Below are 24,558 nucleotides of genomic sequence, written 5' to 3' on the forward strand. Positions count from 1 at the left end.
TGACAGCTGAACAAGCTAATGGTTGCAGCTCACAGCCCTGCCCCTCCTGCCCCACCAGACAACTGTTCCCTCCAGGCAGGGGGAAAGTGGTCTGGCAACTCCTGACAGATGGACAGCTGACGAAATGGACCCTCCCACAGGCCTCGTTCCGTGTGCAGCTGTGCGCTGGCCTTGTGTACAACCGGCTGTTCCCCAGAGGAGGGGGAAGAATTGTGCTGCTGAGAAAGCCGCTCTCAGCGGGAGGGAGGCGGGCGGGCTAGACTGACACACGAGAGGGCTGGCTTTTTGGACGGCTCTTAGCAACGGCCCTGGTTTGACCCTCCTCAGCCATGAGAAAATAGAATCAGTGTACCATTCTTCCAGGCGCGATGCAGCATCCGCAGCTCTACGTCAAGGGGGCCTTCCTCCCGGCCTGTTAATTACCAGCTCTTTCCCATCTCAGGGTTCCTGCCTTTGCAAAGTGTTCCTGGGAGGAGGGAAGAAACGACCACCCCCCAGCCCCCTTGCTTCCTGGGGGCTTCAGGCTTGATTGTGAGTCATTGTGCATCGTTTCGTCTCATTGATAGACGGGACCGAGAGGGGGGCTTCCAGCCCCCCTGGACCGGCAGGGGCTTTATTCTAAGAGTCACTGGCGCTGCGCTTTTCCTCCCCGTTTGTAGGTGAAACCCCAGTGGCTTCATTGGCTCCTTGATTTAAACCACGCCCGGCTTGCTGCCGGCTTTGCTGCTGCTGGGCCAGGAGGCCCAGCCACATCCCAACCCCGTCTGCCGGGAGCCCGGGCTGCTGCTGCTATTGTGTGGATGCCCCGCGTGTCCTCTCTTCTCTTCCAGAGATGGCTAACAGGGGCCCGAGCTACGGCTTAAGCCGAGAGGTGCAGGAGAAGATCGAGCAGAAGTACGACGCGGACCTGGAGAACAAGCTGGTGGACTGGATCATCCTGCAGTGCGCCGAGGACATACAGCACCCGCCCCCTGGCAGGGCCCATTTTCAGAAATGGCTAATGGACGGGACGGTAAGGGCGGGCAGCGATCTCGGATGCTGGGGCGGTGGGCTGGGAAACCCTCCAGGGTCTCCTCTTTTAACGAGAGGCCACCGGAGGAGCTGCGCCTTGCCAAGCTCCTTCTCGGGGGGAGGGGGCCGGGAATGCCTTTATCTCTTCGGGACTGGAAGGTCTGGGCTCCCTGCACAATTCCCTCGCTGGATTAGAGGACTCTCCACCCATCCCAGACATCACAGGTTCCTCCTGAGTTGTTGGGAAATTCGAAGTCCTTTTGCTTTTTCCAGTGAGAATAGAGATAAGTATTTCCCTGAGATCTCTCCAGCCTTCCTGATGCATCAGCTCCTCTGGCAGGTGCGGGGGGGGGGGGGGGGGGGGGTGCGCGGCGGCACTCCTTCCCCCAGGGCAATAGGTTGGATACATAGTAAAACAAAAGAAGGGCTGGAGGGGCAGGACTCACCACCTTCCCATTCTTCCTGGAGCCATACGCCTTGGGGATGCTTAATGCCTGTTTGTCGAATGGATGGATTCTCTTGAAACTGAAGGGAATCCTTATTTGATAACTGCTTGTCTAAGGAGATGCTCGCGTGTGTTTGGGTGGTTGGAGACCACAGGCTCTGCTGATTCCAACAAGCCCGTCTTTTCCCGCAGGCTGTGATTTACTGTTACATAACTGCTATCTCACGCTTCTGTCCGGTTATGCCCAGCGCTTTGTTTATAGGGATCTGGGGGTACCCACCCAGTTCGGCTCCCTTACACATCATTAGCTTTTACTGGATGAGTTATTGAAGCCTGATTCTGATCTGCCTTTTGAAAGAAGAAATAATATTAGAGTCCATCATTTAATCTCTCCGGGAGCCGCTAACTCTTCCCTCCATTGAAAGTCTGAAATCGTGGCCTCATCACTGCACATCATTCCCTCTCCATAAACCTTCTTTCGCTCACCCAGCAAAAGGAAAGGAGGGAAGAGGACTCCCGGGCTCTCTGTGGTCAGGAGTAGCCCTGAGAATGGAGTCGCCTGGGTCTTTGAGGTTCGGTATGGGAGCCTGGCCACCCAGCTCAGAACCCGTGCCTTCCTGGGGTACAAGATGGGCCCACGCTCAAACCCGTGGGCTGTGCCCTGTGAGGCCCAGGATTCACTTTGCTTTGGGGGGGGGTAAATACAAAGGGAAACGCTGATTCTGCCTCCCCCTTTCCCTCTTCAGGTCTTGTGCAAGCTGATAAACAGTTTATACCCACCCGGACAAGAGCCCATTCCCAAGATCTCAGAGTCAAAGATGGCTTTTAAGCAGATGGAGCAAATCTCCCAGTTCCTAAAAGCTGCGGAGATCTATGGCGTCAGGACCACTGACATTTTTCAGACCGTGGACCTTTGGGAAGGTAAAGCCCTCGTGCCTTTGGGATCATTCTTCCCTCCCCCCACCCTTTCGCTTTTCTCTTTGTGAAACCTGCCCACAGTGTTCTTCCACATATCTCCAGGCGTGTGTGTGCGTGTGAGGGGATTATCAGCTGTTACCCGTGAGCACTGTTAGCCTCCCACTTTGTGATGTTCTATATTGAAAGGGTTCCTCCTCTAAGGAGCACACACCCCAGAACACAGCAGGGACCCCAGCAAACTAACTGGTAAACAGAAGCCTCCGTGGAGAGGAAGCTAAAACGGTTACACGGAAGCCTCTCCTTCTTCTTACCCCTCCCACAATGTACTTTTTCCCCACAAGTGATAGCTCCTGGAGGAGGGGGGGCGGCGAGTACGCTTCTGACTCACCAGCAGCCAGGCTTATAGACAAAGCTGCCTGGTGCAATTTTGTCATTCGATCTGAGAAATAGATAGCACCCCACCCTTTTACTAAACGATCATCTGGGAGCTTTGTGACTATACCTTCCAGATGTGTATTTTCTTAGAGAGGGTGACAAATGACTTTTTTCTTTCATAGTCGTGAATTGATGTAAGAAATCTAACAAGGCATAAAAAGGAAATCAAGTTTCTGGACATATTTAACAATCCACCATGATTAGGGCAAATGATGTGGATGGAGGTACCGCCAGAGAATTTGGGACCCGTGGTCTTAGGGCTTAGTGTCCCCCAGAGCCCAAATGTGCACACCATCCATGCGACTGTTCCACGTCGGGCCTGCTGGGGGGACAGACAGGTCCCAGCAGGACAGCCAGGTTGACCCTGTACTCTCATGCTCATTGTCACTAGCTGTCATCAGTGGCCCGACCAAGAGGGTGCCCAGCGTAGTGACCCAAGTGGCTCTGCTGACAGGGAGAATGGACTAACTCTCTCCTGTGATCAAGAGAATGATAGTCAAAGGGGTATTCAAATGATGGTTGAAACGGATTTCTAGCAGAGGACCATTCTACTAAACAACTTATAAAGAAGCCATTGCCTGCTTAATCCTCACCCCCTTCTCCATGTCATACACAGAGCTGGCATTTCCTGTTTCCTTCACAGATGAGTAGTTAAAATCCTAAGACGCCAATCAGTTTATCAGTAATGTTTTGCCATTATTTAGAAACTCAGATATTCAGACCTTCAGGCCAGGCTGTTGGACTTCATGGACACTTGCCTCCAAATCCCCACAGAAGGTCACAGTTGAGACTTGGTCCCTGCTTTTTAGGTCAAAGCTATGATGACTTTCCCTTGCTGATAAAAACTCCTGCTGCTTATTGATATTTTCCTCTACACTAGGCATGGTACTCGTGCCTTTCTGCATAACGCCAATCAATTCTCCTAACAATTCCAGGAGGTGGGTGTTAGGAATTTCCCCATTTTATAGATGATTAAACTGGAGCTCGCCCATTATCGCTCGTATAGATCATATGACTGGCTAGTAATTAGCAGAGCCAGGACTCAAACTCAGCCTCCGTGATGCCAAAGAGTAGGGCCTTAACTAGTCTGCCATGCCATGCTTTGGCCAGGATGCTGTTTCCTTATCCTACACCGTGAGTGTGCTGTGAGTCATAACAGTGACTGATGAGATGAAGAGTAGGGGGAGGATGATTCAGGGCTGTGTGGGATGGAAGGTGAGAGACCCAGTACTTGGACGTTTGTATAAATGGAAGGGGTCCCAGTGAGACCCCCCAAGTACAGGAAGTATATACGAGGAGGAAGAAACTGGGAGGGCTACGGGAGATGGGGATCCCAAGGGTGCTTTTCTGTGTTGAGGATGCTCTGTTTGCCTTTCCCCTTTTTCCAAAGACCACACAGGTGAACTGTACACCCAGGAGGTGCTGGTAGTGAAGGGGAGGAGGATAGGAAACAAAGGTCCCTGATAAGCAGAGTAGGTGGAAGTCTACACCACCTGCCCCAGCCCTGTGTGTCAGATACCTCTTAGGGAAGAGGGAAGTTGAGAGGCATCAGTGTGACTGCAGGAGCCTGAGATGGGGTGGTGGACAGATGGGCTCCAGGGCAGGGTGTTGCTCTTAGAACAAGGGAACAAGGCGGACACTGAGGGGTCTCATTCCCAGGGCAAAGAAATAAGGAAGGAGAGCACTCCCAGGGTGTTGTGGCTGAGATGCTATAGGCAGGACAGCTGGCAATAGAACTGATGCTTCGGAGGGTCCAAATGGCCTCTAGAGGCACCAGGGCCTGGCGGCCCCCTCCATGGAGAGGCAGCTCAGGATTGAGGTTTGGGAGATTCAGTCTATTTGCTGGAGGGGACACTTGACATCCCCCAAGTGCACCGTCTGCAGCTCAGGCTGGAGCTGCTGACCATACAGTGAAGCAAGAGACAGGAAAGTGGGTTGCTTTGAGCAGAGAAACGGGGAGGGACGGCAGCCTTGGGCGAGCCCAGCACTGAGACCCATGGAACAGCAGCATGGAGAAGTGCCAGGCTGGATCCTTCTGCCAGAGCTGCTTGTCACCCGTGAATTTAGGGATGAGTAAGCTGGAATCAAAGGGATGCCACTGGGCGGGCTGGCACGTGTTGACGTGCCTGTGCGCGTGTGAGGTTGTCCATGTTTGTGTGCTCAGCTATTGGACTGGCCATCCCCTTAGCTTAGTCTCACATTCTTCCCACTCTTCTGCACCTGGGCTGTGGTTTTAATGCTGTCCTCAAATTTCAGATTACTCACATTCACTCCTGATCCCGGGCACTGTGGTCATGGTGGCTGTGTCTCTGAGCGGCCAGCCCTCCTTGCCTGGGAACTTCTCCTCCTCTTCTGCAGGCATTTTAGGCTCAGCAGCTCTCGGTCTCCCATCTCCCCTGCTTGGCATCTTCCTAAGTAGGGCTCTGCTTGCCCATGGCTGCCCATGACTCTGTGCTGCTCTTATGTTGCAGATGAATAACGCCGCAGGAGCCAGGGCTCGCCAGATGCCTTCTCATTTATCTTCAGTTGTTTAGACAGGCAGGCGCCCCAGATGTACCCTCTCTCCTGAAACCCTTTTTAGATGCAAGGCGAAATGTTTGGAATGGACTCAGGGGGCAACCAGAATAAAAGGTTCAAGGCTTTAAGAAGGAACCCAGGGCTGAATGGCCTAAAAAACAACCCAACCTCAGAGATATAGACAAGGCTCCTGGAGTTCCCCTCAGAGGAAGCTGGGGTGACCAGTTCCCTTCAGTGATGAGGGAGAAGTGAGGGCAGCTTAGAGCCGTGCAAGGGGACTGGAGAGGTCTTTCTCATGGAAGAGAGAAGGTAGATGCCGGGCAGGTTACTTTGGGATTCGCCCTGAGAACCTGGAAAGGGCGGGCGGGGCCGTCTCAGCTGTGACTTAGGAGAGCACAACGGAGGTTAGCTTTCAGCATCTCTTCAGTGGAGGGAGACAGGGAAGGAGAGAAAGGGAGTAGACAGAAAATGAGGTGTGTGTGTGTGTGTGTCTCACTCTCGTGAGAGCGAGTGAGTGTGCTGGTCAGAAAGCCTGCAAAGAAAGCTTACCCTGAAGGTAGGAGAGTGCAGGCTCCTAAGTTAGAAATTAGACCACTCTGTTCAAACCTCTGTTTCACCACCTATCAATGAACTTTTCTAAGCTTCCGTTTTCTCAGCTGTAAAATGGGGATAATAGTGTCTGTTTCACAGGCTTGATATGGGGTGTAAATGAGATAATGCATTAAAAGTGCTTAACACAGTGCTGGAAAGAACAGACCGTAATATACGGTAGCAATGTTCAAATTACTATTATCACTGGCCTATTTTTTTTTAAGACTAATAGAAAATAAGGGCGGCAGGAGCAAGGCTGGAAGGGCACATATTCTGTCTCAGAACAGACGGACTTCATGAAGCGCCTCACACAGCAGCTGGTAGGGTTGCCTGGATGACCTTTGCCCTCTCTGTCATCTGAGGTGCCTTCACCTGATTGACCATTCTCCAAAACGAGGGGCCACCTCTATGGGTCTCCTCATTGACTTTTTTCCACCTCGTGGTCATCACCCTTTATGTATTTCCCCACGATATAGTATTGCTTTGTCAATTCCAGACCCTGGGATCATGGTACTGTGGAAAGAGCATGAGTTTTGGAAACTAGCTACATACTAGCTACGTGACCTTGGTTAAGCTGCTGAGCTTCTCAGAGCCTCAGTTCCCTTCCCTGTAAACAGCACCTCCCTTGCAGGGTTCTTTCAAGAATTAACTGTATAAAATGCCTAGCACAATGCCCGGCTAAGAGACACCTAATAAATATTGGCTTTTTTCTCCTCTGTTGTTAGTCCATCAGCAACTAGCCTTTTTGGTTCCCATGCCTAACCAGGCAACGAGCATTAGCCACCTAGAATTCTAGAATGTCAGAGCAGGCAAGACTCAAAGATCAATCAACTCTGATTGCTCTTCTCCATAATCCTGCTGACGAGGATCCGGGACACATGGCCTTGTCCTGCCTCCCTGTTCCCCTCCTTGATGACTGGGTGTTGGAGGCTGGTTTATACCGGGGGGGCAGAGTGCCCGGAAGGTCCAAATATGTCCTCTGGGAGGTGTCGCTGTATGTGTCATTCCTCAATAGCAAGAACAGAAGAGACATTTCACCCAATGTGAGAGCTGTTTTGGGATATTGTACGGTACCTGTAGTGACTCAAGATAGTACAGAAATGCCTGCCGCCTGAAGCCTCCTTTTCTCTCAGTGCAGCCTTCACCGCATTTCCTGCAAGCACTGCTCATACCACACTTGAGTTTGGCGGGTCTTCCTGCAACGGTGGTCCTCCAACTGCAGTGTGCGTCAGAATCTACTGGTAGGCTTGTTAAAACACAGATTGCTGGACCCCAGCCCCAGAGTTTCGGAGGTATTAAGTCTGGGGTAGGGCCTAGGAATTTGCATTTCTTACCAATTCACAGGTGATACTACTTCTGCTGGCCTGGGAACCCCACTATGAGAACCACTTCCTTACAGATTTTCTCCAGGGAGGCAAGCAACAAAAATTCATAAAGCCCACAGAGCAGCCCAACCTACCCTCTGACATTTCTCCCTTATCCAAAGCAATAATTTTTCTACTCTGAGTGGAGAATTGGGGGCTATGTCTAAGTTATTACTCAGGGAAATAAGAAGTGGTTTCTTCATCCACTGACCGCTTTCTCTGTAAGTCCCAGAAAGATGAAAAAAAAACAACCCAGTATTCTAAGAGTTACAAGGTTGAGTCAAGGACTAATGTAAAATAGGGCGGGCTTCTCTGGTGGCGCAGTGGTTGAGAGTCCGCCTGCCGATGCTGGAGACACAGGTTCGTGCCCCGGTCCGGGAGGATCCAACATGCCGCGGAGCGGCTGGGCCTGTGAGCCATGGCCACTGAGCCTGCGCGTCCGGAGCTTGTGCTCCGCAATGGGAGAGGCCACACAGTGAGAGGCCCGCGTACCGCAAAAAAAAAAAAAAAAAAAAAGACTAATGTAAAATAGAAGTAACTCCAAAGCAAAGAGTTTTGAATGTAAGACTGATTTTTAGTATTGAAAGTAGAGTGTCCAACCTGACTTTACCCGCCCAGATGTAACTTCTCTGGCCTTTTCCTTTCTCTTTACCCTTCTTTTTATTTTTTCTTCCCAAAGACATGTGTAAGATAGCATGAAAGTAATAAAAAAAAATTAAGGGAACAAAATCCTTGTTCAAGTATCTCTATGGTAAAAGTCTTCAAACTTCATGGGCACTAAGAATTCCTAGGTCGGGGCAAGGGGTACTTATAATGCAGAACCCTTGGTCCCTCTCCCCAGAGATGACCATTTAGTAGCTGGAGTGTAAGACCACACCTGGGGAGACATTGCTTTGTGATAATGCAATAAACAGGGAATACAGTACTGTCAAGTCAAAGTGTCAGTTGCTCTCTGAGGTTCTGACAAGGAGAGCTACTGTGCCACCATCTCTTTTTACAACTTCGAGTCTAATATTAGCTTCCCCCCATGATAGAGAGCTAGAAGAGTCCAGGAACCCGATTGAAATCCTGAGCTGTTAGTGTAAACTTGACCCCTCTCTTTCGTGTATCACTTCCTTCTATGGCCAGCGGTCTCATCTGTTGATCACCACCCGGACTCAGTCTTATTCCTGCGTTCCCAGCACCTAGAAAATTCCCAACACCTAGTTGGTACTTCTTTAGAACTGTTCTTCTTCTTCTTGGAAAACTAGCTTGAGCAGCAGTTTTCAAGCTGTCTTGCCCAAGTTTCTGGGGGTACCTTTCAGGGAACAAAGAGATTCCGGACTGCTGGAGCTCTGAGCAGGCTCCCAACTTGTATCAGAGCCCTTTAACTATTGATGTGACTTCTGACTTTGTGGACGATAGCTCTGAAGCAAGGAATTACTGCTTAACAACTTTTATTTCGTGCCTGCCACATGCCAGACGTTGGGATGCTTTTAAAAATTAAAAGCTGAAGTACTGAGGCAGTGCTTGCTTATGCAGCAGAATCATCGCAGGATATTGTCCCAGAATCTGAATTTTCAAGATCCTCAGGTAATTCTTCTGCTCAGTCCAGTTGGGAGTCACCAGGTGAAACCCATGTATCTCAAAGTTGTCTGATGGCATGAATCAGATGGGGAGATTATTAAAAATACACACTCCCAGGCCCCACCCCAGGACTGCCAAATCAGTCTGTCCAGGGATGACCTCAAATTTCATATTTTTAAAAAGGCCTTCCAACCCCAGCCCATAAGTAGTCCCAGAAGCTTGGGAAACCATGTTCTGCAGCAGGCTGGGTTCTAGGCAGATGGTACACATTGTTGGGATACAAGAAGTTCAGCTTTTGTTGCTTTATAACTGGTTCGCTTCACAGATCTTCCCTCATCTCACTGCTCCTTCAGACATTTCAATTTTTGACCCTCAGCTACAGGATTCAGTCTCCACAAACCGCCCCCTTCTACCCAACAGCACTTGATCTGGGCTTCTGAACTGGCAAGACAAATGAGGCTGGAAAGAGACCCTCCTCCCATTTGGTTAGCCCAAAACACTGGAATTCTTTCCCAGGAATGTCTATTAGAAAATGAACTAGACACGAACTGGTTACAGAAGGCAGATTTCTGTTTGTTATGTTATTTCGAATCTTGACAATAATTATCTTAACTTGATGGGCAAACTGATGGGGGACTCTGGGCCCCAACTGCTTTCTTTTGCTTTCATCTTATTTAGGTTGAGACCTTGAGAAATTATTCCAGACAAAACATAGACTTATGGTCATTTGAAGTTTGTGCCCCAGATTTTGTGGGGCCCAAGAACTACTCCCCATTTGTATCCCTCCAGTGCCTCCCTCTGGCCTGGCACTGAAGCAGCCACTGCCACCCTTCAGGTCATTCCTGATCTGAGCACCGTGCCTCCCAACCAACCTGTGCTGGGGACCCATGGGAGATGGCAGTGTGGCCTCCTGGACTGATTACAGGCTTTGAGTTCAGACAGACCTGAGCTAGATCTGGGCCCTGATTCACTTGTTGGGTGGCTCTGGGAAATTAATTAACCTCCCTGAGTTAATTTTCCCATCCACACATTGGGAGGAATCATATCAAGTCCACAGGGGCAAGGTCACTTATAATAAAGTGTCTAGCCTATCATTTATAACAAATCTCTTCTCTCTGGCCCTTTCTTTAAAAAAAAGCTTTTCCAGTTTGTTCCTGTCTAATGCCTCCTTCCCCAGCTTCTTCTGCCCCAATGGTGCAATTACTTCCTTTTGCACTCTCCCAGGATGAGGGTGGGGTGAGAATTATAGGTCAGGGGGCCTGGATATCTTACCCTTGCCCCCAACTTAATTCCCTGTGTCCTTTCTGGGTTCATGCAGATATATATGCATTAGCCATATGTGGTGGGGACTGGGTCTTTGGTTTAACAGAGTTTGCTTCCCACCCCGGTCTCCAGGGTAGTATCTGTGGCTGGTTGCCAGGTGCCAGGCTCCACATTTCCCCAGATCCTGGACATGCCAGATGCGCGCTGTTTCCAACCACCAGAAACAGATTTCTGGTGTGCTTTACGTACAGAGTAGAGATGAGTGATGTACCTGGACCTTCCTAAGCCTCCACGTGCTTCATAGTTTCTTGAGGTTCTCTTTAATGACTCACTGCTTGAAAGCAAACCTTCCTCCTATCTCTTCCCACGGTGATCCTTCAAAATATCATCATGCCAGTTCTATCAAAAAAAAATGTATCCTGTAATACAGTGACAGTTACAGAAATGCTTTTCATCTGCGGAAGAGAAAGATCATTCTCATAACCTCCTCTGCGTTTCCTCTCTCTGCCTTCTCAGTATCCCTTGTGCCCTCCTCCTTCCATCTGCTGCCCAGGTCCTCCTTTCTCCACCACCCCAGCTGTTCCTTGCTCCTGGGGGGCTCTGCACTGAGAACCTCACATCCTTGTATCCATCAATCCATCCCACAGGGCCTCAGGATCCAGGAAATCATCCTGTGGTTAATGTGGGACGGGGGATGGGGAGAGAGCAAGGAAAGAAGGATCTGCTGTCTCTCTCTCCTCTTTGAATAAATGGACATCCTGACCTGGACTTCCTCTGTGGGCCCTAATTGTTTATTTTGTTAGAGTTATGCTCCATTCTCACTTTCTGTCTGCCTTTCCCCTGTAATTCTGTATTCCCCAGTGACCGGGCTGCAGCAGCCCAGCCGGAGATTACAGATGGTTCACTGGGTCTCAAGAGGACCTTCAATGCTTGCCCTTGACTTTCACAGCCCCTGCCAGGCTGAATGCAGCCACCCTGCCCCCGCCTAACCCTTCAGCTTTTGCACTCCACACTCGTGCGTGGACCTTCGATCTGGTTCTAAATTGCGGGGCCAACCACACAGTAGCATCTTTCCCTTTCCTTGTCCAGGACACGTCGGTCCGCTGGAAGGGGGGAGGGGAGAAAGGATGGGAAGAGGAGGCTGCCTTGTAGCCCAGTGGATGAAGGGTCCCTGGGCTCCTCGGGTGACAATGTCCCCGTCCACTGTGTGAGGGAGCACACCACACATTTCTCTCTCTCTCTCTCTCTCTCTCACACACACACACACACACACACACACACACACAAGCCATTTATTTATTGTCTCCCTTTAGCTCTTCTCAAGCAGCACAAAATGAAGAGCTTCTCATTGTGTCACGTTGGAGTGCTCTGTGTTTATTTGCTTTTCTTCATCTGCCAGGCCTCCAGCCTAAAAAAGCCAAGTGAAGACTCAATTTGATGCACATGGGTGATTTTAGACCCTTTTAACCCAGATATAGTAAAAGAAAGAAGCCACCTGGGCTTTGGTGTCGTTGACCCACCAGTAAATTTCTTTCCGGTCCTTACGAAAATCCTCTTGTGCAGACCTCATGCCAGCTTACCCACAGCACCTCCCCTTACCACCGCCTGCAGAACCCACCGAGGCCGGGGCCTCTGCATAGGGTAGGGACCTACCGCTGTCTGAGCTGCTCAGTGTTTGGAATGTGTTATTCACGTAGCAACTGTGAATGGATTAGAAACTCACTATCCCTGGCATGTACCATATAGAGAATAATTAGCCTGATTTTTTGCTCCTTTCTGAGAAGCTTGGCCGTGGTTGTCTTCAGGCCACTTTGAGGAGTATCTTGTATCCCTCTCCCTTGAATGTGCTCGCCTACAGCCTCCTATGGGAACTTTCTTCCCAGAGGTCCAGCCCCATCCTTCCCTCTTCCTTGGCCCTGACACATGCTTGGCTTTAATCTCTCCTTCGGCTTCCAGGGAAGGACATGGCGGCCGTGCAGAGGACCCTGATGGCTCTAGGCAGCGTTGCAGTCACCAAGGATGATGGCTGCTACCGGGGAGAGCCATCCTGGTTTCACAGGTAAAAATCCCTTCCCAGCCACACACCCTCTTCCTCCCCAGGCAGAGGAGGATTTTAACAAGAGCGAGCATCTGAAGCCTTGTAGCTCCCGGGAGGCTGTTTTGACACAAAGTCCAGCCTAGCAACAAGCACTCCCAGCCCCATAACTGAATCCCCTGGAACAAGGAAAGACGGATGCTGCCTGTTCAGGCCAATATACCACCCAGGGCAGAAGTCGTTGGGCCTTTCCTACTAGATACCTGGATCCTCCAGCCCTGCCCAGGTTATGTCTCTCTTGAGATTTGAACTTGGTAGCCTTGAATCTACTTATTTATTTAATTATTTTCCTCATGTAATGAAGGGAAAACATGTTTTATTTGCCAGGAGAGTCCTGAGACAGTCCTGTCACCCCAGTGTATCCATTGATAGCGCTGTCTGTCACTCTTGGAGGAGGCCTGAAGTGGATAATAAGTTATATCGTCATGTCAGTAAAGGGCCTTTCTCTAAAGAGATTATTTGCTTTGTTTGTTTGTTTGGGGGGAGAGGGGTAGCAAGGACTCTTAAACTCCACCCCTAGCTCAGTGAGAGATGAAAAGAGCACGTTGTAGCAGATAATTGACTCTTCATTCCCCTAATCCCCTCCTCTTCTTGACAGTTAAGAAAAGGTACCAGCTTGTGACATTTTAAATGAACCTGGTCTGAAATGCTCCTAGATATCGGCCAATTGAAACCCTGGTTTTAGCCCCCATTTTGTTAGTGATCTACCATGGTCTATGTGGCCCATAAAACCAACATTATTTACTATCTGGCTCTTCACGAAAGTTTGCAAGCCTCTGGTCTAGAGTAGGAAATTTCCCCTCCTAACACCTAAATCCGTCAGCTTTAAAGCGGGACATTAATCCTTGGCCCCATACAGGGAAGGTGGAGTAGGATTAGTGACATGATTTGTAAGAAGAGCTGATTTTAATTTTCACAAGGGCTTGAGGTAACTGTGAGAAGGGGGGACAGGAAAGCTGTCTGAGAGTAAAGTATCCAGAGAGGCAGCACTTGTTCTTTGCTGTGGAAATTCTGGAAAATCACCTGAGCTTCTAAGATGTCGAGAGGTCGTGTTTCACGGCAGGGCCCGTTTGTGGTAGGACCATAGCCCAGGGTAGGGCCATATTTCATAGGATCATAGCCCAGGGTAGGACCATAGCCCAGGGTAGGATCACTGCCCAGGGTAGGGCCATAGCCCAGGATAGGATCATAGCTCAGGGTAGGGCCATAGTTCATGGCAGGACTATAGTTCTGTATAAGGCCTGCCTTTCTATTTGGTGACCCCCAGAAGAGCCTGTGTAACTGCATATCTTGGAAAAGTTTTGAAAACAGAATGACATTGTTTCATCTCACTCCCTCTGCCCAGGAAAGCCCAGCAGAATCGGAGAGGATTTTCAGAGGAGCAGCTTCGCCAGGGACAGAACGTAATAGGCCTGCAGATGGGCAGCAACAAGGGGGCCTCCCAGGCAGGCATGACCGGATATGGGATGCCCAGGCAAATCATGTAAGACGCTGCATCCCGCGACCCAGTAGAGAGGACGAACGTGCCACACCATGGTCTCTATGATAAAGAAATAGTTAGTCACCTTCTGACCTTCTCTTCTCAAAGCCTCCTGTCCCTGGTTTTTTGCAAGTGCTGCATTTCTGCCGCGAATCCACGTTGCCTACGGCTGCCACCTTCTGTTCATTTAGAACTATGCAAAGACTCCGCTTCCTTCCTCTTCCTGAGCTCCTTCTTTGCCCTGAAAGCCTTCATGTACCTGATTATTTATTTATTTATTTATTTGCCAAAAATTTCCCTCCTCAACTTATAGAACGCACCGAATAAACAAATTAGTCTTGTGTCTTCAAGTGTAAAATTCCTTCCTCGTCTTAGGGACTTTGCCGGCAGGGCTGGTCTCCACTTCATTCAAGAGGCCAGCTAGCTGTAGCAGTAGAAATATAAGTTAACTTTGAGGAAGCCCTTGCAAGGTTGTATTGCTTATCTTGACAATTGCAGTAGAAGTTTAGGAACAGTTTTGCCCACTCTGACAGCCTAAACCCATGAGTTCAAGGACAAGGTCTTTGGCTCCCACATATTTTTTGAGTCCCTACCTTGTGCTTATTACGCCAGACTCTGGGGGAACACAGGAAAGAACAAGCTGAAGCCCCAGCTCTTCAAGAGCTCTGCTGTAGATGCTCAGGAGCTATCTGATAGAGGGGTGGTTTTATCAGCTGGACGGGTGATGATTAGTTGAAGGAAAGAGCATTTTTCCATTCTGTATCAACAATCTTTATCCCCACAGGCCGGATTCTGGGTCTGATGCAGACATTTATACAGCTTCTTCATTAGCCAGAAGTGAAAGCAATGTAGATTGCTCTCTTACAGTTGTTTCCAGGGTCTAACCCCCCAAGACTCTTGGACATTGTCTAAGACTGAGATCTAGCTAAGATGAGAAAGGTTTTAAACATTTTCTCATCCACAGAACACTTAAGTAGGCAAGTACGCCTGGGGACCACCAACTCATCTTACTCTTTCCTACCAGTAGAAACAAGAAAAAAAAAAAGCGACTCATGTTGGGACTTCCCTGGTGGTGCAGTGGCTAAGAATCTGCCTGCCAGTGTAGGGGACACGGCTTTGAGCCCTGGCTCCGGAAGATACCACATGCCGCGGAGCAACTAAGCCCGTGCACCACAACTACTGAGCCTGCGCTCTAGAGCCCATGAGCCACAACTACTGAAGCCCACACGCCTAGAGCCCGCACTCCGCAACAAAAGAAGCCACTGTAATGAGAAGCCCGCGCACTGCAATGAAGAGTAGCCCCCGCTTGCTGCAACTAGAGAAAGCCTGCGCGCAGCAATGAATACCCAACTCACCCAAAAGTAAATAAAATTTTTTTAAAAAAGTGATGCATTTAATAAGAAAAGAAATAGTCTTTCACTCATATAATGAATTGTTAATTAACAAGAAAAAAATAAAATACATGAAAATATAGACACTGCCACACTCCAGATGTAGAATGATGATTTTTCAGACTGCATTCTTTGCAGTTCTAGCCTTCCATAGAGAGTTCTGTGGGATTCCCATGGGACTGGGGTGGGGTGGGGGGGAGGCTGAATTCTGATCCCCACTCCTGCTTCAATGAGAGCGTTGCTCATTTTATCTATTTTATATATTAGGATCCAGCATAAGATTTTTAAAGACTTTTAATATTAAAAAAAAAAACAGGAGGGGCTTCCCTGGTGGCGCAGTGGTTGACAGTCCGCCCGCCGGTGCAGGGGACACCGGTTCGTGCCCCGGTCCGGGAGGATCCCACATGCCGCGGAGCGGCTGCGCCCGTGAGCCATGGCCGCTGAGCCTGCGCGTCCGGAGCCTGTGCTCCACAACGGGAGAGGCCACAACAGTGAGAGGACCGCGTACCGAACAAAAAACAAAAAAACAAAACAGGAATTCATCCTCTAGGATCCCTAGTGACCAATTCAACCACTGGTGAATTGTCCATTCCTGAAAAGATGTTATATTAACATGCAGCTGAATTCCTTTCTCAAACTTTACCTTAGATTTGCCATAAAAGCAAGAGAGAGAGGTTGATGGATCCCCACCCAAAACGAAATAAAACTGGGAGGAAGTTCCTGGTGAGAGGTGGAAGGTGGTTAGTTTCCTGTTTGGGATTGGGAGGTGGAGGGCATGGGAAATCACCTCCACCAGCGGTGTGTGGGACTAGGTGTGTGAGAGTGCTTCCAGGCTATGCCTGTGCTATTCCCCGCATGCCCTGGCTCCACCACTGCTGTGCCAGAGACACTTAAGAGGCGGAAAAGCAGCCCAATCTAGAGTGGTGCAGAGCCCAGCTGAAGGGAGGAGCAGGTAACACAGCAGGTTGCAGCACACAGGCATTTTCTTCTCCCAACATGATCCCACCGGCCCTGACAGGCTCCCCCACCCCTTCAGTCCCATCAGGTGCTTACAGCCTGGAGATGAGGGTGTTGAAAAATGTGAGGCCCTAGGACGGAGGTTTACCCGGAGTGCTTGGGATTGAGATAGGAAGTAACAGAGAATGAGAGAGTCCAGTTTGTAATTCCAAAAACAATCTGCCTCAATATATTTCCAGCTCCAGATATATATTCCCAACAGAATCGATCCAAGCTAGGGCCTGAGATGTTCTCCCTCTTCCCCATTTTGTATTTACAGTCAAGGTAGCAGATACTCTCAGGGCAATGTGAGCTCACGAGCAGCAGCTGGAAGACCCCTGAGGAGTGTAAGTACTGTCATCTAAAGACACACTTGGAGCACTCTTACCAGTTGAAGTGGAATTTGTGGACCAGAGAGAAGAATCATTTACAATTAGTCTAATAACATACTAAAAATGATAAGGGAAAATATTGGAAACTTGAAGCTATTGCTTCCATTATGAAGAAAAAGCCAATTGGAGATATGAAACATAAAAAAATAAAATAGGGACTTCCCTGGCAGTACAGCGGTTAAGAATCTGCCTGCCAATGCAGGGGATGCGGGTTCGATCCCTGGTCCGAGAAGATCGCACATGCCGCAGAGCAACTAAGCCTGTGCGCCACAGCTACTGAGCCTGCGCTCTAGAGCCTGCAAGCCACAACTACTGAGCCTGCGCTCTAGAGCCCACAAGCCACAGCAAGAGAAGCCACCGCAATGAGAAGCCCGCTTGCCGCAACTAGAGAAGGCCCGTGCGCATCAACAAAGACCCAATGCAGCCAAAAAAATAAAATAAAGTCTCTTAAAAAATAAAAATAAAATAAAAGGGAATTCCCTGGCAGTCCAGTGGTTAGGACTCTGTGACTCCACTGCAAGGGGCAAGAGTTCGATCTCTGGTCAGGGAACTAAGATACCACAAGATGCGAGGTGCTGCCAATAAATAAATAAAATAAAATAAAATAAAATACAGATTGATAGTAGAATGGATAAAAAGAAAAAGTTAATAACTTAGAATATTAAAACAAGACACTCTGTAAAAAGGTACAACAGATGGGAATACAAAAGAAACGTTAAGTGATATGCACCAAAAATCATATAGCTGAAACCTCAGAAGCAAAGGAAAAAAATCAAGGTAGGGGAGGAAAAATTTGAAGAAATAATTTTGAGAATTTCCCAGAATTAGAAAAGAAAAGACCTAAGAACTCAGTTTTTTTTTTTTTTTGTGGCTGAGCCTGCGCGTCCGGAGCCTGTGCTCCGCAAAGGGAGAGGCCACAACAGTGAGGGACCCGCGTACAGCAAAAAAAAAAAAAAAAAAAAAAAAAAGAATGAAGAAAAGAAAATTAGACTGCTTTCACTTGAGACCATAGATGTGAAAAATTCTAAATAAAATAATATCTAACAATGTATTTCAAAAGTGTATTAGAATGGGCCACTTTTGAGCCATTTTCTTTATTGAGAGAATTCTTTTTTTTTTTTTTTTTTTTAGCTGGATGGGCTCTATGGGGACCCACTCTATTGTAGAGCTAGCCCTGAGTAAAACTTGAACTCATATTCCATTCCTTGTTTTTTCTCTTTTAAAGTCCTAGAGAAATCACCTATTCCAAGCCCTGTATTTTATTTAGAATAATACTGGAGACTAAAGGTGAAATGACTTCTCCAACAGCATTTAGCAAATTAAGTTTTGGAGGAGGATTTAAATCTAGCTTCCTAGGGTCCCAGAGCAGCACTCATTTCTTTCTATTACATGGCCTTTCTGCTAAATCTCTCTCACTAATTCTTCCTAAGGTATTACTAACTAAGGTCCTAATGTCTCATTCTATTATTTCATTTATTTATTTATTCAAAAACTGCCCTGGTAATCAGCAAAAGCCATCTATGTGCTGAATGTAGGAAAATGACTAGAAAACCATCCCTGTAATCAGTCAGTCAACAAGAGTTTACTGAGTTCCTAATATATTTAAGGAATTGTATTATGAACCAGGAGATACAACGAAATATGGACGTGGCTCTTAATTGAATGAATTTGCAGTCTAGCTGAGCAAACAATATACCCGATAGCTCCTCGTATCATTAGTTGTTTGTTTAAGTTTAAGGGCCAATCACAGCAGTGTTCACTCGGACCCTCTGAAGGAAGAGTTCTCTGACCTGGATGGTCAGGGAATGTTTGCTAGGGGACACTGGACACGGGAACTTCTGCTTTGTGCCATTATGAGAATGTACCGGCCTCTTTACCACTTGTCCTAACCTGCCTGGACCCAAAAGAGTTAAAACAATGAGGAAGCGGCTTGGATTTCAAGACGGATCCTTCCTGGGTGGACTTGAGCAAGGGTGATTTGAGAAATCCCTGTGGTATCCATGCCTCGGAGTCTTATTCAGTCTTAGACCTCTAGGAGACAGGGTTAGAGGTTGAGATTTTTTAAGATGATTATTATTTATTTATGTATGTATTTATTTACTTCTTTGTTTATTTTGGCTGCTCTGGGACTTAGTTGTGGCACTTGGGATCTTTAGTTGCGGCACGTGGGATCTTTTTAGTTGAGGCATGCGGACTTCTTAGTTGCTTCACGCAGACTTCTTAGTTGCAGCATGCATGTGGGATCAACCCGGGATCAAACCCCGGCCCCCTGCGTTGGGAGCAGAGTCTTACCCACTGGACTACCAGGGAAGTCCCGAGATCTTAAAGAAATGCATAAAAGTTTGTTTTCAAGTTACTTTTTATTTTAAATTGGAGTATAGTTGATTAACAATGTTGTGTTAGTTTCAGGTGTACAGCAAAGTGATTCAGTTATACATACACATGCATCTATTCTTTTTCAATTTCTTTTTCCATTTAGTTTATTACAGAGTAATGAGCTGAGTTCCCTGTGCTATACAGTAGGTTCTTGTTGGCTATCTATTTTAAATATAGCAGTGTGTACATGTCAAGTTACTTTTTAAAAGGCCAAATTTGGTCAGTGTAGTTAGAGCTCACCTTGACGTGGAATGTGCAAAACTTTCCATGGTGATGGTTGCAGGTCCCCGACAGGACCGAGACACCCAGCTCTCCACTTCACACATCTGTTGCCTCAACCCACGAACCAGAATCAAGATTCCTGTTATCACAGAAACAAAAAGATTTGCTAAAAGCTAGTGACATCTGTAGACATGCCATCAATAGGGTTGTACCAGGCTGCAGTGTGAATACAGGTCCCGTTTCTGGTTCTCTGATATGTTAAAGAACAGAAAGATGATTTAAGAAAATGTCTGACTCCAGACAGACAACCTGGGCCACAGTTCTCTACTTTTTATATCATTCCTTCCACCAAGAGCTGTGACTACAGCTGGGTCTTCTGGTAATGGAAACACAAAGCTCACTTTTCATAAGATCTTGTCTTTTTGTTTCCATGCAGGCTGCCATTTTAGTTAACATTTACAGAAAACTTTAATGACATAGTAGGCATCAGCACTATTGCTGACAGTAAATTTAATTGCCATGGACACAAATTAGCTTAACTGCTGATTATATCCTCATTGAAAGTGACATAATCCTGTTGACTGTGTGTCTTTCACTGCTATGGTAACTGTAGAGCACAAAGATTAAAATGTAAATTATTGTGTTATTGGCAGAAATGAGCACATCGTTTCTGCAAGTTGTTTTGTAAACCTAGTTCCCTTGAACATTTTGAAGGCTAAATTTCTCCAGTTAAACAGCCCAGCTTCTTGAATGGATTCAAGGCCATCTTCCTCATGTTGTGCCAATGGTGAATAAGCATAAGGCCGCCACATGCCCTGAGCAAGGTAAGATTCTCTGTCCCCAAGCAATGTTTAAGAAATACTTCAAATGGCGGTTGCCAATCCTTGATAGTTTCTTTACCCATTTCAGCTCCACAAAATAATCTAATGGTTTGATTGGATCCAGAGTATAGTCACGTCCATTTTTTAAAAAGAGCAACCTTTTGGGAACTTCCCTGGTGGTCCCTCTGCACTTCCACTGCAGGGACATGGGTCCGATCCCTGGTCAGGGAACTAAGACCCCACATGCCACATGGCCAAAAAGAAAAATAAAGAGCAACTTTCTTCTCTCTCAAATTATAGATCTACTTAGAATGCTATGATTCTTTCTAATTACAAGTAGTGGTGATTTAGGCAGAATAAACTCTAAATAGTCATTATGCAAACACTGTGTCTCCTCAGGGACACTATTATGCCATTAAAACACTGGTTAGGAGGCCAACTGAGTTGTTTTCTTCTAGGCCTCTGATGCTTAGTTTTTCTCCATGTGATGTGACATACTGTAAACTGTAGAAATGGGAATTTCCATGTCAAATCAGTTCTTTGCCATCATGTGCACCCAACAAAGAAAAGAAAGATAATTGAATATTTTCTAACATTAATCCTTTCTGAAATATATGATTAAGTCAAAATTACCTTGTATTGCCAGTAGTTATGACATAATCCATAGTAGATGAGTCTCTGAGGCAATACTCCTTGGAAGCGCACAGTGATTCGAGATGTTGGCTTATAGTTATTTTATTATCTTGCTGCTGCTTTATTAATAACACTGGTCTCAATTAATGTTTAGCATACTTAATTTACTATCACTGTAGCTTCAAAGTATTTGTGCATTGGGCCAGCATAGTAACTTTTCCATTTTTAAATTTCAACATAAGCATTTTTCCCCTCTTGATAAAACTTTGTAAAATATCTGAACAATTCAGGGAACATGAATGACTCTCCTTAATCCCACCATCCAGGATAACCACTGCCCACAGTTTAGTGCCCATCATCATAGAATATTAAAATACATACGTAATCAGCATCACATTTTTAGAGTGTCTCCATCTTCATTATCCTTTTGCAGGAAACTAGTTCCTCTTGGATACAATCTGTTCATCATTAAAGCTTCATAGAAAGCGAAGGGCAAATATCGTCTCAAGAAACAAGAGGATGTGACTCATGAGGATGTCCCAACAAAATAGGAAGAGGAAGTAATCCCTTCTATGTTGAAAGCTCTTCTATATGGAAACTACTGGATACTTTCCCATTGAAAATCCATTGAAGGGATGTACCACATTTCACTTAATTGATCCTTTATTGTTAAATTTTAGAATGTTTCCAAATTTCACCATTAAAATTAATACTACAAAATTTTTTACAGATGTATCTTTATGATAATTTCCTTAGGATAATTTCCTAGATGCTAAATATCCATTTTTGATTAATATGGCCAAATTTTATCCAGAGTACCAGTTTACACTCACCTGTAAAAGATAAGTGAGGCCATTTCGCTACACTCCATCAGAATTATCACTTTAAAAATCTATTTGTGGGGCTTCCCTGGTGGCGCAGTGGTTGAGAGTCCTCCTGCCGATGCAGGGAACACGGGTTCGTGCCCCGGTCCGGGAAGATCCCACATGCCGCAGAGCGGCTGGACCCGTGAGCCATGGCCGCTGAGCCTGCGCGTCCGGAGCCTGTGCTCCACAACGGGAGAGGCCACAGCGGTGAGAGGCCCGCGTAACACACACACACACACAAAAATCTATTTGTGAATATTCTGAAAGACAACGTCTATCTACTAGGATGCTGGTGGAACTTGATGTTCTTCCTCAGCAGCTGCAAAGGAGTTTTATGATTGCTGAGTCCTTGCTCGAAATCCCAGCATTTTTCATTTCTGCCAAAGAGCACATTAAATCCATGAGCTATTCATGCTTGTTAATGACTCTGAAGTTGACACAGTTGGTAAAAACAGAAGCATCGGCTGTAAAAAAAAAATTACAAAATATGGGACCGGAACAGAAATGATTATTTCCAGAATTCAACTTGAATGTCTTAGGCAAGAGAATTAAAGCAAAATGTGGTTAATTGATTTGTCATTCAGCAAAATTAAAGTTCTGATGTGGCAATGAGCCTATTATATATTCTCAGAATAAATATGTCAACTTTCATAGCCCTGAGCTGAGAATGTAAAGCCATTTTGAAGGGCAAGGATACAACTCATATGGTTCAAATGGGTTTAGGGTGAATATTACCCTACTGACCTTTATTTAATGAAACAGATATTGAAATGGCCTTCTGTCAGATAAAGTTAAAGAGCCATTCTGGTTCCACATTCTTGGAACAATAATTCTTTGGGAGAACATTGCATCGCTCTTGTGATGGGATGAGATTGACTCACATAAATTGCAAAATGAGAAACTCTGCCAAAGAAGGAAACCTGCTTCAGAACAATTGAAGGGAAAAATAATGACCCAGGGGAATTTCACTTGAATGATATTTATTGAGCACCTACTAAATATTGGGCAATCTATATAATTCATCTCCTTTAATGCATACAATGATCCTGCAAGGTGAGTATTGACATAACGTTCCAGATCAGGAAAGTGAGGATTAGACATGTCGAAGGAAGTAGAACAGTTGTAAAAGGGGGAACTAGAATTTGAACTCTGAACATTATGATTCCAAAGTTTTATGAATTCCATCAATACTGTTTTCTCCATCCTAAGCACACTGCTAGGTTCTGGGGGATACACAAGTGAAGACGTGGTCCCTGTACTCAACTAACACTTCATCTTCCCCCAGTGAGAACGCACAGTGAAGAGCTCACCTGTTTGTGCTTCAGGAAAGCACAGATATGGAGGATTTTCTGGATCCTTCTCAAAAGACGTGCTTAATTCCTTCCTGAATTTGGAGCACCCTTGTGTATACAAGTAACCAACACTTAAGGTAGCTTGTTTTATATATAAAAGTTTAACCTATGATTCTTTTTTATTTAATTCATGATTCTTGATCAGAATTATTCCTACAAAGCTATGTAAATATTATGTAAATCTTTCTATTTCTTTGGAATCTTTTAATTAGGGTAAGGTGAAAGTGGCATTCTCTCTGGGCACAAAAATTAATTCTGAGAAGCAAACCAGTCTATAATATAATACAAAACAGTCTCTAATACTCCTGTGGTAAAAGGAATAAGGATAGAGAAACTAGGTCTTTGGCAATGTTGTATTCATTAATTCATAGTAATTAGTACATGTTGTTAATTAAAATGAATACGTTGGCCAAGATTTACTGAGCACCCGCTATATGTCAGGCCCCATGCCACCCTCAGTGTGTCTGTAAGGAACAGAGACTCCTTCAGCTGATGTGGGTTTATCATAAGGAGAGTCCGGAAGCAGAGCCCCCTACCTGCGTAGTCCTGCCTCGTGGCTCTGGATGACTGTGGAGAATGATGACTCTCCCAGTCTGAGGCCAGCCCAGTGGATAGACTCCATCCTTTGCTGGTTTGCTAAGAGACTAAGGCATTCAGTCAGTGAGGCTGAAGAGCCTGTATCTTGAGAAAGGAGATTTGGCAGCTGTGGGTAACTGTCAGGTGGTGCTCTCAAGGATTTCTAGTGACATTCAACTTGGGAAAGTACAAAAATACCATTTAAGGTAAAACCCTTTCCGGCCCATTGCCTCAAATTGATGCACTGAGTGATCACTTAGCAGAGACATCCACTCATCTGCCCTTTATGCTTGACAAGAAAGTAAGAGGATGGCAGCAATCATCTCAATAAGTCAAAAGCGCTTAGCCTGTTGGGAAAGGCAATAAAATCCCAGGAGAGGCTCCTGCATCCTGATGAACACTCCCAACCGTACTGTAGCATTCTCAGATGAGATCAAAAACAACATGACAGGCAGGAGACTTCCTGGCAAGTAAACATTTACCTGATGCCCTGAGGTTTTAGGTAGGTCAGCTTAATCAAATTGAGATTAAAAAATTGAATAAAAAAATAATTTAGGAGTTCATGCTACAGAAACCACACACAGACACTATGTGCTGGCTGGAACAAGACCTTAACCTACAGCTTGTAATTGAAAAAGAGGAAAAAAAAAAAAACCCCAAACCAAAACCCTTCTGCAACACTATGTAACTTCCCTCAGTCAGGGTAGAAAATCCTGGTGAGCCCAACCATTTTTTTAGGAGAAAGTGTCTAATTCAATTCAGAAATACTTCTCTCTTGAGGGTGGAAGGGTGGGAAGGGTAGGATTTTTGTTTTACCACATCACTGATGTTTTCATCTGGATTTTAGCTGTGCTCCCAATCATCTGATCTTTGACAGAAATGACAAGAACATATAATAAGGGATTTCTCATTTGACATTTGTAAATTACATCAAGGCCGTTGGGGTCTGTAATTGCAAATGATTTAGGATAATGAGCGAATAGTTGAACAATATTTATTTCGGATTTCAAAATATGTACACAGCCTACGGGGAAGTTGGAATGACAAGGGGCTAAACGCCAAAGAAGCTTGGAACATCGAACAGCATGAGAGAGAGGAAATTGGTGGAGAAGTTAACTCTGCAGAAAGCAGTGTAGGACTTGGCTCTGCTACGAAGGGGGGTGCTCTCCAGGCCAAATTATGGCATGGAATATACACTTAAAATGAATTAGTTGCTCCTGTCCCTTTGTTTTCTTCTCCTCTTGTTTT

General features: G+C 46.2%; 1 protein-coding gene across 1 annotated transcript; it reads left to right on the forward strand.

The window, feature by feature from the left end:
• The first annotated feature begins 256 nt into the window (after window positions 1–256).
• Window positions 257–14,030, forward strand: TAGLN3 (transgelin 3). The gene is made up of 5 exons (XM_060009881.1): window positions 257–531; window positions 831–1,012; window positions 2,203–2,377; window positions 12,067–12,169; window positions 13,551–14,030. The coding sequence occupies exons 2-5, from the start codon at window positions 833–835 to the stop codon at window positions 13,690–13,692; spliced, it is 600 nt and encodes a 199-aa protein (XP_059865864.1). The 5' UTR covers window positions 257–531; window positions 831–832; the 3' UTR covers window positions 13,693–14,030.
• The last annotated feature ends 10,528 nt before the right edge of the window (window positions 14,031–24,558 follow it).

Source organism: Delphinus delphis, chromosome 4 (assembly GCF_949987515.2).
Source record: "Delphinus delphis chromosome 4, mDelDel1.2, whole genome shotgun sequence".
Lineage (NCBI taxonomy): Eukaryota > Metazoa > Chordata > Mammalia > Artiodactyla > Delphinidae > Delphinus > Delphinus delphis.

Excerpts from the sequence above, each read along its gene's own strand:
- TAGLN3 (XM_060009881.1), top strand. The coding sequence starts at position 833 with ATGGCTAACAGGGGCCCGAGCTACGGCTTAAGCCGAGAGGTGCAGGAG. Across the intron at positions 1,013-2,202 it reads AATGGCTAATGGACGGGACG|GTCTTGTGCAAGCTGATAAA; the intron begins GTAAGGGCGGGC and ends TTCCCTCTTCAG. Across the intron at positions 12,170-13,550 it reads GAGCCATCCTGGTTTCACAG|GAAAGCCCAGCAGAATCGGA; the intron begins GTAAAAATCCCT and ends CCCTCTGCCCAG.